The sequence below is a fragment of the Lingula anatina genome, chromosome 9 (genome assembly GCF_051362555.1).
Source record: "Lingula anatina isolate TDL-2025a chromosome 9, LinAna3.0, whole genome shotgun sequence".
In the NCBI taxonomy this organism is placed as follows: domain Eukaryota; kingdom Metazoa; phylum Brachiopoda; class Lingulata; order Lingulida; family Lingulidae; genus Lingula; species Lingula anatina.
Window position 1 is genome coordinate 490695 of NC_141775.1, and position 13770 is coordinate 504464.

Consider the following 13770-nt stretch of genomic DNA (forward strand, 5'->3'; position numbering starts at 1 on the left):
AATAGGCACGAACCCTCATGGTAACTGTCCAGAAGATAATTGTGTCCAATGGATTGTGTTATCCATAGTGTTGATGAAACCAGTGTGACAGAAATGGAAATCCTAGGAATAGAAGTCCGGGCTCCCATATGATTAGTACAGGTAAGGGTTAGTTGTAGTATTGGGGTTAGTATATATGGGACGAATGTCACCTGTACAAAGTAATGGGAAGCGGACTACGGTTCCTAGCGGACTTCCATTCCTGTTACACCTGGTCCTGTATTGCAGTACCCCCAAGGTTTTGAAATGCAGTTATGACCGAGTGGTAGCTTAGTAGCTTAGTTTTGATGTAATATGAATCTGTCCTGTTTATAAAAAAGTTATTATATTCTGATGGATATTTTATGTTATAGATAAGGTATTTTAAAAAAGTTATCACTTCAAAGTGTTGTTTTGTGTAGCCTTACAAGACGGTTTGTTTGGCTCATTTTTATGGTCGATTAGGAAAACTATATTAAGGAAAGACCATGTAATACTGTATTAAGGTGTTTGTAGTTCACACCAAAGACTGTGCTGTATCAATGTTGCTAGAATATACACAGTGAACAACTAGTTATGGATGATCATCTTTGGTACGTTTTACATATTTTAAAAATATAGCAGTGGAAGCATGTGTAGAAGAACTTGGAAGATATACAAATATTATAATAATATAACTATGTTACTACTAAATGATGAAGGTTGACTGTCTTTACGATAGTCATACTATCTGTATATTTTCATTGTAAAAGAGCTGTTAGCACTTGTAATATGATAAAGAGAAAATTAGCAGTTGTAAAATACGGTAATAAATTGTGCATAACTATCTGTACTTCTTGTCTTGCTTGCCAAGTCGTTGTTTTATCTCTTTGTATTAGAGAATAACTAAATATCAATCTTCGTAAGAGAACTACACTGCTTAAAAGCAGTACATCGCTTAAATTGTGCTTTTAATCCCATATGCCAAACATCACATGCTTTAGGGTACAAAAAGGAAAGTATCGGTGTAGATACGCACATTTTTATTATTTACTTTATTCAAATTAAAAATAATCACCCCTTCAAATCTGGCGTTCTGTTGTGATATTTCAAAGAGGTAAAATATCCATAAAATCGTAAATGAATTTTGTAATTCGGTTCGGTTCTTTCTGAGAACCACCAGTGCTTGACACAAATGGATCCTACCAATAAGTTATTTGTTGTGACAAATGTTCAAATGCATTTCATTTGATGTGGTTAATGCTCAAATGGTTTTTTTCTAGGTTATTATCAGTCACAAAACTAGATCAGTCGCGATATTGTATAAAGTACAACAAAGACAAAAATAACGGACCTTTTCAAGGAAAAGGTCGGATCATCCCCACCTCCCCCCGACATCAATTGTCCTTGTTATTTGTGGAAATTATGTACCTTTCAAAAAAGCGAAGAACTGTATGCTCCCCGAGGACTCCGTCATTTCATTGATATTCTACATATACAGGAAGAGGTCTTACCACGCCTCATGATGTTACTGCAGTGTCTGACGAATAAAAACGGTGACGCACCTGTGCCCGTAACCCCACTTTTATTCAGTGGTTGCCATAACATGCTGTTTACTTCACATTAAAGCTACAAATAGCACTAAATGAATGCTTTCAATCTTCAGTCAACATTATGTGATACTATAAGCGGAGTATTATGGTAGAGGCCACTTTGACAAGATATACATTGTACATTTTTACATGTACATGTATATATTGCTCAAATTTTCATCTGCCCGTTCGGTCCACTTCAACAAAAGAAATTTAACCCCTAAAAATGTCCAAACTTTTAGACCAAAATTAGATGTACTGTGGTTTAAGATAAATCCATAACAATATCTACTGGGTATGCACCAGTACATATATTTCTATTTTCTTTTTTATTTTCTTATCTTTTTTTGTCTTTGGCGGCAAAAAGAGTTGTATGTATATACGCTCGTGTTTTTTTGGCTCCCAGTGCAGTCACCTTAGTTTGTGAAGACCCAACTCTTTCAAAGACGCCCTTAAAGGAAACTCAATTTTTAAAATGACTTAAAATTAATCGTATTCAATACATTACTGTGTTGTTTGCGTGGAAAGTGCGGCAGACTAATGAACATGCACTGACGTTTGGCAAACACACAAAAGTAAATATGCGACACTGTTGCCAATTAAATAACAGCTGTTTGGGTCTGTGTGTTAAAAAAACGTGCTAAGAGATAAATCGTCCGTGGGTGTATAAAGTCATCAAAATGTAGGAAACACCCGTCCTCAATGTTTCTCAGGTAAACCTTAGTGTATATTTGTACTCATCAAGTACCTATAAACAACATGAATATTTATTGCTCAGACCAAGGAACCATTTGTATCTAATTATCAAGAGAAAAGATTAAGAAAGCAAGAACAATCACAGCGGGGTGTATGTTTTTCTCACACATTTTTCATAATTTTTGATAGAGATAATCCAAATCAGTGGCATAAATATAACATAATTTTTTTTAAAAAATTAGCAATTCTGACCTCATATAAATTAATTTAATTCCTCTTCATGTAAGTCAATTCTATATCCCAGTATAGTTTTTTCAATTTTCTTCTATTTATTTGTTTGTCTGCTTTCTTATTATTTTTCAATCTATTTATTTTCTTTTTATCTAGTGAATCACTCATTTCTCTATCTATTACTCTAGGAAAGTATATCGTAGGAGAGTATACGTTCTCATCAAAAAAGAATCACGAAGATTGTGCTGCCAGTGTTTGGCCAGGTATGAAAGCAGTCTTACCTATCTCACAGTGAACTCCCTGGAAGCCAGGTGGACACACGCAGTCATAGCCGTCCCCGTTCACTGTCACACACGTAGCCCCATTCAGACATGGTTCCGAGTCACATACGTTTATACCTGGAGTCACAATGAATTTCATGTAATTTTTTATACCTATTGACAAATGAAACTTTATTTGTTTATTAAAAACACATAACAATATAATTGTTCAACATTATCCAGTATGAATTTTCTATATTTAACAGTCACTGTGAGAAATATAAAGAGCATATTAAATAATCAAATTAATGATAAAATGCAATGAAGATCGTTTATAATAAATGGGAAATGTCACACTGAATCCAAAGTTCTCATTGAATTTGAACAGTACCGTATCTTAAGGTCGGTTCATTTCAAATGCAAATTTGAGTGATAAGTGGATCAGATATCAGTTTGTATTAGTGTTTATTATCATGATGTTTTTCACATCCGTTTATCAACACATTTAAGTTAAACAAATATTTCTGGGTTTGATTGAAGATGTTCTTCCAGGAGGTTCCTTTTTAAAATTCTAAAGTCCTTCATTGGACTAATGAAGTAGTACTTACAGAAAGTTTCATTGTAAATAGAGCCACAGAGCACCTTAATAACTTTATAATATTGTCTGATAACCATTTCATGCACCCATCATATATATAGCAAAGGTACACCATGGGTCTATACACAATAAAACTTTCTTTCATATATATATATATATATATATATATATATATATATATATATATATATATATATATATTGCCGTACGTGGAGTTGTCTTGATTACTGGTGTTGTCGTCACCACAGGTGGCAGGGTCGGTAAGGTCACAAAGGTCACTGGTGCACAGGTTTGACAGTCTCCCCTGAGGCGGTAACCAGGGAAACAGGTGCACATGAAGCCACCTGGCAGGTTGACACACTTCTGTTGACAGCCATGATAGGCAAAACCAAGGCGACATTCGTTGATGTCTAAAATACAAAAGCGCTGTAATATAAGGACCACCTGAGATACTGTAGGCCTATATGGCATTGTGCAAAAAGATATGCAGTAATTTAGTTTAGTTTCAAATAAGACACATTCAAATTGAATTTGAATTTGAATGCTTGTCAGCACCTTTCAAACATCCGTTGCACCTGAAATACATTACATGGGTGACCTAGATTTAAAGATTAATTAAAAAAAGTTCAACATCTTTATAAAGTTTGTTAAGCCTGGTATGCTAAAAAGAAGTCATTTAGATATGTCATTCTTCCGACGAGACAATTTATCTCAAAATCACTATGCCCAGTCTTGTTAAACGTTTCAGATCTTATGGAAATATTATATATATGTATGACCTGGCATAATGCTTCCCTTTATCCTGAAACCGACCACATACCTCATGTATCATATGTCGGCAATATGGTCAATATTCAGATAAACCAAAGCAAAGACAACAAAAGGGACACGTAAATAATCAGTTTCTACCTTTTAAGCCATATGTTTTCGATTTTCAAAATGGCCGTAAAATTTCAAATGGTTGTTTACCGAAATAATTCAAAACACACTGATGGTTAAGACATAAAATTTTCAAAGCTGTCTGTCAGTATCCAAACATACCTATACAATACAGTCCATCATTTGTCAGCGTGAATCCAGCGCCACACGAAGAACACCGGACAAGACCGAATGGCAAGGAGTAGCATTGTGTCCTGCACCCCATATATCCGGTGCAGGCGCCGTGGACACTGAGACCGTTACCAGCAAATGTACCTAAAGATATTGAAAGTAAGTCTTTACAACATTACATATAATAATAATAATAATAATAATAATAATAATAATAATTTATTCAGCTTTGAATGTTACATTTTAACATTGTTTGCTGTCTAGTCTACTACAGAATCTACCATATTGTGCTTACATAAAAAGAGAAAGTGCTACTTCGTGCTGCTAACTGTATATACTGTGATAATGCTTTTAGTGATTTCTGATCTTGAGGGTTGAGGAGGATGAATAGTTTCTGATCACTGCCAGCTAATTCATAATTTTGTCTCACAGTGTTTGGGAGGGAACTGAGCATATTTGCTCAGATATTGAGAAATATACACAGTTACCAATGCAGTTACAAAAATGTTATATGGTATTATATGCATACACATACTGTACATAGAAGTTTATCTCTCTATTTGTTATTAACAATACAGATGTTATTTTATATGTCTCTGAGGTGTTGTATTTTGCCTTTTGAAAAGGGTGGGAAAGTGAGCTAGTTCTGTAATTTTGTTTTGAAAAGATGTGGTAGTTTGTACTTGGATTATAGTTCTAATTCTTGATTTCGCATGATTCATTTATCATTTAATAAACTTTAAGGAAAATGTATCAAAAAAAAAAAAAAAAAAAGAAAAGAAAAAAAAAGATAAGACATTAATGACTGTGGTTGGACTTTACTTTGCTGAAATTAGTATAACCCCAAGTTGCACTTGGAAAGTGATATGGGTACTACCGTTAATGTTTAATTCTGGAAACACAAACTCATGTATCAAACGACTTTTTGTGCCCAAACGACTTTTTGTTACCTGCTATTAAAGTAAAAGAATCCATATACGGGCTACAAAATTAAATTGTAAAAGGCGCGTAATTTATGAAATCACTTTAGACAATGAATGAGAAGGCACTGTACAAGGACGGTAGGTGCTTAAAAAATAGAGAAGTTCTCGGAAGAACTAGTTCAATTAAATGTGTTGTTCTGTCCTTATTTAATGTATATGGGAAGACTGCCCACTCAGGTTATGTGACAAGGACAGGAAGAACGACCTAATGCCAGTCAACCACAGTGGTTAATTAGACGTTAAGTCAAATAGCACATTAAATAGAAATATTTTCAACACATTTAAGGACCACATGTGGAGGAAAGTGGGTTTTAGGGAAATTGCTTCACAATTATACGTGCTGAACATGAAATGACACGGGATGGGTTAATTAACTACATTAACGTCCACGTCTTAGACTCATAAAACTGGCAATTAAGGGTCAACGAACGAAAATATCGTTTCTTTAATTTGTTAATACGGTAAAATAGGTTTTATTTTGTTTCTTGTGTAATAGTAGTGGCAATGTTAAATAAAAAGGCGTGTTTTCTTCGAGTGGGACATGACGTTTAGATCTTTAAATATCGACGAGTGAGGAGTCGTTCAGAATGAGTTGGGTCGTAAGAGCTGATTGCAATCAGATTAACAAAGAGAGAGAGAGAGAGAGAGAGAAAGATGTTCATACGTACCAGACCCATACGTCCTGAATGGGTTCCAACACACGTCAACTTCAATCATAAAAGGCAAAGCGTATTGGTGCGGCATCTGAACATAGTTAAAGTAAGTCGGAGACAGCAACTGCGGCTTTTGATGCTGAACCGAAATTTGCGAAGAAAACGGTAACTTTGTTTGGAGGTTCCCCATCCGCTGTTTCATAAGTGATATAAACTCCTGTGCAGTAGCAGTTGGAGGTTTGTCGGGTTTGACGTAAGGGTATGTCGCAAACGGGATCCCGGTGACCTGTTGGATTGTTAACAGCACGAACGCTAGAGAAAGTAGAGTCCACGCCATGCGCTGGTGGGTCGCCATTCTACCCTTAAATAGAAGCAAGAGGACACTGATTTCACGTGCACAATTATTAACACCTGTTTATTTAGCATACCGGGTTGGGTCCCCATTTCACTTACACAAATACATAAAATGCATGAACCTAGATTGTTTAATTCTCCCTTCTAAAGATAGCTGACTGTGTACTCAATATTAATGGGCCCTTTCCCAAAAGTTCAATTAGTTCCATGAAGTTTTAATATCAATATATATATATATATACCCAACATCAATATACTAGATGTTATACCAACGCCTCAAAAGGCACTTTTAATTTAATTAAGTAATTGTTAAAATTCAGCTAAAAAGTCCCCCAAAAATAGTTTCACTTGTTTTGTCCGTGTGGCAGGTCGCTTATTTGTGAACTGGAACTAGGAGCCTCTTTCCTTCCACAACTTGTCTTTCAAGAAACATGAATATTTATCCTAGAAGCCATGTTCATGTATGAGGAATCATGACATTAGTTGCCCAACATTTTTGTAAAGCAAAGCAGGGACCATACAACCCCTTCTTACCGTTGCCGTGAGTGTAATGTTCTCCCTCTGCTGCAGTGCGACCCGATGGAATGTCAAAGACACATACGACTAACAGCCAGCTGGCAGCCAAGATGCAAGTGCAGTTACGTCCTGAAATCTCAATTCCATTTACCCTATCTCTTAATATTCACTAAACTTCACATACATTTTTGTTATACATGGGGACCCAAAACATGCCCAACCATTCCGGCCCCAAATAAGGATAATCAAAACTGGCACAGCAACCGCATCAACAAATTTTCATTAATGGGGTAAATGTATCAGAATAAAAATTTATATTTTATCCAGCCGCAACAATCCTCTAGTACCAATTACCAGCAGAGGGAGTGGAGCACCGTACGATGAAGGGGAGCTTTTACCTTGTGCAAGAACCGCGTCGTGTCACCGCGCTGTTGAGGCCAATTAACAAGATGTTTTCTCTCTAAAATTTACATCTAGCCTGATTTATGATGCTTGCAAATGGAATGTATTCGGAGCATGTTTAGAATGAAAGGGCTATATAATTGTTTAGAGTGCATTACAGAGGCATTACACAATGTTTAAGGTGAAATGTTATGTTTGTGACAATACTAAAATGCAATTACAGGTGCAATATAGGAGATCTTTGTGGCATAAGGAACAATCAAGCGGTAAGTCAAGTGGTTTTGATTATTTAATGTTTCCTCAATATTGTCAACATTGTACAGGAATACAGGAAGAAAAATCGAGACGAATCAGTTATGAACCGAATTGATTTGTGTATTATGCAAAGAGAAGTTTCCGAAGCAAAAGCGGTAAAAACATTTGGGCAAATTTATCTTAAGACCTTTGCGTGTGACCCTCGTCTTTAAACTGGTTTCCTGCTCTGACTGCTCCATGGTGTTCCGGACAAGCGCCTCCACCTGTTGTCAGGTAATCCGAACACAAACTTGAGTTACGTAAAATTCTACACAGCTTCGGTTTATAATAGAAAATGTTTCAAATGTATATCATGTCACAGAAAGATGTCATTGGAATAATAGTAAAATACATAAAACACTCTCTATGTAAAATAAACACCCTCTAAAAGTTTAATTGGATTTTAATCTCACATTAAATTCATTTCCATATCATGATTTCTAAATAGATATTGGTGGGGCAATAAGAATCTGTTACCAGAAACGGGGATCGTTAAAAATTAACATGCAAGGAGATATTTAGTACTTGTTTTTATTTATTGAATTGAAATAAACCATCATTTATGTCATTAAGCCCCCATTCAGAATAAGGGACTAACTACTACTACTACTTCAATACTTCCCCACCGGATATTCATTCAGTGTCTATAAGCAGATTAGGCGGCAAGCTTTGTAGTGGGTCGCCATATTTTACCCTCGGATGAGTTAGTCCCCTATTCTGTATGGAGCCTATAGCTAATGTAGATGCGCCAAAATGGTTCATAAACAGTGGTCTCTGCATCGTTTTATCACAAAATTGGTTGGGCTTTTCAAGAACCTATTGCACCATGCTTTACATGCGGCGCGTACTTGTTTGAGATCTGGTGAGAATACAGATGGGGTTTATGCAGTGGTTACACTATAACTAAATTAAATCGGGAAAGTATTGCATCGACTTTGATGTCCTAGAGACTGTTCCTGGTACACATATAGGTCTTAATGTAGATCGTTCACTATTTCTGCGCATCCTCAATTACTGTCATAGTTGTAATAGTGGATTCTGTCAAATTTGTGAAATAATACTTCTTTCTACTTTAAATTATTGGACTAAAGGTTATTGAATATTGTACAAAGTTGAGCTAATGGTTTAAGAGTTTTAAGGTGCGATGGGACCACGATAAATATATCTGACATACTTACATGTTAAATAGCTTCTGTCACCATGCAATGAGAGAGTAAAACTTTTAGTCGTGAAAACTGTCTCAAGGGGTAAGTGCCTTTTTTTCAATATTAAGTGTAATTCATAGCCAGCTAAGTATTTTAGGCTACAAGTTTAACAACAAATGGCTTCAGAAGTTCGTGAAACAGGCCCATGTTTTAGCAATTAATTTTGGTCCATTTTAGACCCCGTGTGAACGAGACTACAGACACTGGCGTCCTAATGGAATAGTTGTTAATGCAAACCAGGTTTGTTACGGCTTATTAAACGTGTGTGAAGTAATGCTCAGAATGGCCATTAAAGGTGATTGGTAGACACGCTTTAATGTGGTTGAATCCGTTTTTAGTGCAGCTAAATCACGCATGCTCCTGACAGGAATATATAGGTGTGGACCATTAGGTCTAAATCTTAGGCAAGGTAATGGATAACTGGGAGTGTTTTAGCCCTGAGTGAATATAGATGGTCTGTGACAGCACCCACACACATAGAAACAAGGATAATATGTACGTATATTCATTCACGAATACATTTACACTTATATCGTGCAGGGGCGGATCTAGGATTATTTGAAGGGGGTCCAGTTTTTTTTTAAGAATGACAGGCCTCGGATGCGAAGTCAACCCTTGCCCCCTTGTGTGGGGCCCGGTGATTTGGGGGGCAAGCGGTGCCATTTGGTGCAGTTATGAGGGGGCCGTAGCGATAGTCCGAAGGTTCAATAGTCCGAAGGTTCATTAGTCCGAAAGTTCACTGTAGAACCTTCGGACCAATGAACCCTTGATTAAAAAATCGATGAAAATGTTACCACTTTTCGGACCAATGAACCTTCGGACCAATGAACCGTCGGACTATCGAGACGCCCCCGTTATGAGCTATGTTTCAGCTCTTCGAAATTCTTATATCAAGAGGGGAATATTGGTGTGATTTTTCCAGAAACCTAAGTGGGTCAATCTGTCCGTTTAAAAATGTGTACGGAAGTCAGAATTTGTGAAGAATGCTTCTTCATATCAAAGGACATCTTATTCTCAGAAAAAATATTAATGTTGAAAACATGACCTCTGTTGCTTTTTGAAGAGATTGACTAGTGAACTGTCGAAACTATAATTGCTGTGCAGAAAAGAGGTCCGTGTTGACTTATATGTATATACTAAATTATCATATATGTAAGAACAAAATTTGTATTGCAATGGGTCAATATTGCAACAGGTGTGCTGACTTGAAGCACATCCAATACACTTATTTGCACAAGGATTTGTTTTGCATAAATGAACAGTTTGTTTGCAGGACCACTCCCTTGTATGACTGCCACGCTGATGTGTGATCCCGAATAATGCAGTGACAGTTTTGGAGATTTAGTTTATAGAGGCATAATGGTGAGATATTTATGTAAACATATGCATGCATATATTATATTATATTATATTATATTATATTATATTATATTATATTATATTATATTTCTATGTATATTTTGAGGGTGATACTGTATAGCTTTCTCAACTTAATAGAATTTTGGATGTTTAGTGACAGGTAGTAAGTGGTAAGTTGAAGTAAAGATGGTGAGGACCAGGCAAACATTAAAACTCATGTTGATACTTTACCAGTTGACATATATGTTTCGTTCTATTCTGTGGCCCCGATGAGCCTTAATATATTTATCGGACTCCGTAAAATGGTGTTAATTGTTTAGTCTTGAGTCGTGGCAAAGTAATGCACGTAAAACACAAAGCAAAGTAGTTAAGCCATGAGCCTTTATATGAACATATGTCTAAAATACAAATTACTATCTGCAAATGATGGATGTTGATTTAAAAGCCAGAATGGGGAAGTGAACGGCTGATGGGAAAGTTTATGCTTTGATGTTTTTTATAAATGAAATAAATTTCAACGCACTCACTGCACACGTACAATAATAGTGTAAATAATTTCATCCAGTCTTTTCAAACCTCCGAAATATCGAGAATAAAATGAAAGACATAAACGACAGCGTCACCATACCGTACGCTATGTAAATTTTCACATCCATGCACACAAAGTTCGAGTACGCAAACAGTGCTGCGTACGTGGCGTACAAGGAGTTCCTGCAAACTACAAATACTGGCCACTTTTCTTCTGGAAACATGTGTCCAGTGAAAGCTGGAATTAAATATGATAAAGATGTATAAGTCCTTCAACTAACAACAGGTATTTAAACAATGAACATTGGATTGGAATCGGTTTGAATCGCACCCTTAATCGGGTCCGGTAATTTGTTAACGTAGTAGGCATATATGTCTAAAACACTGATCCTGCCTCTCCTTGGCTATATATCTTGTGTCAGAATGGGCAAAAATTTGGTCTAAAAGTTAAGCCATTTTTTCGGGGGGGGGGGGGGGGGGGGGGGGCTATAGCCGTTATGTGATATAGCACTGTAGCATAACCAGAGAAGCCCCAGAAACCCTACCTAAAGACTGCGTCATCCAGACCGAGTCCGCCAATCCCCAGGCGAACGGCACCAAGAAGTAATACTCCATTGTGGTGAAGTTTGCCTCAAAGTACAACATGGTGGTCAGGCAGCCAATGTTACAGCACGCCGCCACCACATACATCACTGTCCAGTTGACAAACTTGACCAAACGCCCAGTGACCAATGACCCCACGATCTGTCCGGAGCCAAAACACACCATAGACCAACCATTGTATTGTATCCCAATCTCACAGCTTACAAAACCCTAGAATAAAATGACATTGAAGACATCAAATAATTGAACGTAATGTTCTGTTTTATCTGTTTTATTTGTGTTTGGTTTCATATTTTTTTTCATTTTGCCCCATAAAAGACTTGCCAGTGTACCTTAGTAAACTCTGTCATCATAAACTGCTGTTCCAGACCAATCATCATGAATATCGGTATCAACAAAACAAGTTTTCTCTTGAACATCAAGTGTCCAACTTTGCCACAGAAAGCTCTGGCGCCGTGAAGGGAATCGCCGGTAGTCGCTGGGATGTTCTTCAGGAAGAAAAGGGTCGTCAAAAACGCCACTGCCACCATTCCTAGAAACACGCCCAGCAGGATGTATACAATGTATTGTTCTGGTTGACGAAGATAAGTCCCCGATGTATCTTCCCACGGGCAAAAAGACGGTCCGCAGAGTTCACTTAGATTTGCCAGCACAGACACGTTGTATTCTATAGGTTTAATAAGCACCAGGGATGACAACGTATTGCTGATGACGCCATCAAACATGAAGATGGAGTAGAAGATCCCATTAAACAGACCCATCACAGACTCCTGGGGCTGCTTTGTGAGGTCAGAATACCGTAACGCTAACGTTGTGACGTAAACAGCGTTTGTGATCATGGTTTGGGCATGACCTGGAAGACATTAATTATGAAATTTGCCACTTTAAAAAAAAAGGAAACAATTACCTAAAATAGTCTGTTTCAGTTTTATTTAGTGCAAGGGGGGGGGGGGCGGCGGCTTTGGATAGTCGTTCAGTGAACTGTTTATGAATATGATATACCTTGTTGATTGAGGAAAATTGATTAAGTTTTTTAGAGAATTATATTTCTAATATGTGATGGTATAATACGCACTGCGTGCCTTTAAAGCCTTTCTTGACTGACAATAATATAAGCTTGGCTTACAACTTACCAATACCCACAAAAAATGCAACAGGTACCAAGAGATACGCCTGGGGGTAGAAGTGGGCCGCCACGAACAGAAACTGCCCACCCCAACCGAACAAAATAGTCCCTTTGGCTCCAAATTTCCGCGTAATCACGGGCGCAGTCACAAACGAGATCAGGGTCCCGCTGTAGTGGGCCGTCAAGGCGTACATGCCTATCTCTGGGTTCAGTATTCCATCAAGACTGAGAAGAGCTGCCAGCGGAGATACGCCTAACATGTGCACCACGGAGAGAATTAGGAGCTGAGCGACCTGGGTCCATTTTGAGCCCTTAACTGGGTCTGCAGGTGTGGGGAGAAGAGGCGTTCTCTCGGAAAAGTCGGTCTTTTCCACGTACGCATCATCCGGCGGCATGGTCCTCTCTGACAGTTAGTCGGTCAGCTTACGACTGTTGTATTTACTCTGAGTAAGAGTAAACACTCGATATCTCTGAAGACGGTGTAGGGCCTACATGTATATGCAGTTTATAGAGCGACATCAACAACCGAGTGGCTAATATAACATGTCTGTCTACCGAGGGTGCGTTCCCAATGAAACTATCGTACTAGGTAGATGGACCCAACGCTTCGGGGACTCTTGCTGAATACAGTCACATTAACTGAATGACACTAGTCTTTTAACAGCAAGGGGGTGATTAACGTCCGTGTGAGCTCGGCTTCCGGAAGATGTTTCACTTCGTTTTGCGTTTGACCAAATTGCATATAACAGGAGTCTCCACGGAGTTGGATCGATCTACCTAGTGCGGTAGTTTCACTGGAAACGCACCCTCACACTGATAGACTTACTTTTAATCTTTTACACTATCGCCGGCGACATGGAGATATTTGTTCAGCGATGACGTAAGACTTGAAGTGGCATTTCTCTGTCCTTCATCTTCAAGTCCGTTTTATTAACTATTATCACCATGGACTGCCAACAGAACTAAAGATAAGCTTTAAAATGACGATCTTAAATAAACGCAATACATATTTGCGTTATTTGACTATTAATTGTATTAACTAACAGGGCACGTTTCCGTATAGGAAAAAAAAAAGCTCGATAGGCAGTATAATAAGACGATAATAAAATAATTAATTTTCTTTGAAATCCCAGCAATTTTTCCTTTATCAACAAGGTACACCTTATGCTAAGGTTTGCTATATAAACATATTTGCATTTTAGAATGACGTTAAAGAAAACCGTCCTGTATTGATGCAGCTTGACCATAAACAGTTTCAATTTTTGGTTACAATACCGCGTCTAAAACAACAACAACAATAATAATAATAAACTTATCAGCGCC

At 37.5% G+C, this 13770-nt stretch overlaps 2 protein-coding genes across 2 annotated transcripts in view; both read right to left on the minus strand.

Annotated features, from left to right (window-relative positions):
- The window catches only part of LOC106171555 (uncharacterized), a 41956-nt gene extending 34663 nt beyond the window's left edge, over window positions 1-7293 (minus strand). Inside the window, exons 1-5 of the mRNA XM_086995545.1 lie at window positions 6949-7293; window positions 6076-6421; window positions 4416-4568; window positions 3584-3784; window positions 2798-2914 (exon numbers count right to left, since the gene is read on the minus strand). Coding sequence (XP_086851671.1) covers window positions 2798-2914; window positions 3584-3784; window positions 4416-4568; window positions 6076-6415 — 811 coding nt within the window. The 5' untranslated portion in view covers window positions 6416-6421; window positions 6949-7293. The remainder of the gene's footprint in view (window positions 1-2797; window positions 2915-3583; window positions 3785-4415; window positions 4569-6075; window positions 6422-6948) is intronic.
- A 3260-nt stretch (window positions 7294-10553) lies between these two features.
- LOC106168389 (N-acetylglucosamine transporter UNC93A-like) lies at window positions 10554-13630 on the minus strand. The gene is made up of 4 exons (XM_013547424.3): window positions 12455-13630; window positions 11654-12174; window positions 11264-11531; window positions 10554-10956 (listed from the first exon to the last, which is right to left on the minus strand). The coding sequence occupies exons 1-4, from the start codon at window positions 12840-12842 to the stop codon at window positions 10748-10750; spliced, it is 1386 nt and encodes a 461-aa protein (XP_013402878.1). The 5' UTR covers window positions 12843-13630; the 3' UTR covers window positions 10554-10747.
- Window positions 13631-13770: the final 140 nt, after the last annotated feature.

Bases quoted from the DNA above. Each gene is read 5' to 3' on its own strand.
- LOC106168389 (XM_013547424.3), bottom strand. From the start codon at position 12,842: ATGCCGCCGGATGATGCGTACGTGGAAAAGACCGACTTTTCCGAGAGA. The intron at 11,532-11,653 runs GTACACTGGCAA...ATTTTATTCTAG, and splicing joins TGATGACAGAGTTTACTAAG to GGTTTTGTAAGCTGTGAGAT. The intron at 10,957-11,263 runs GTAGGGTTTCTG...ATTTAATTCCAG, and splicing joins CTGGATGACGCAGTCTTTAG to CTTTCACTGGACACATGTTT.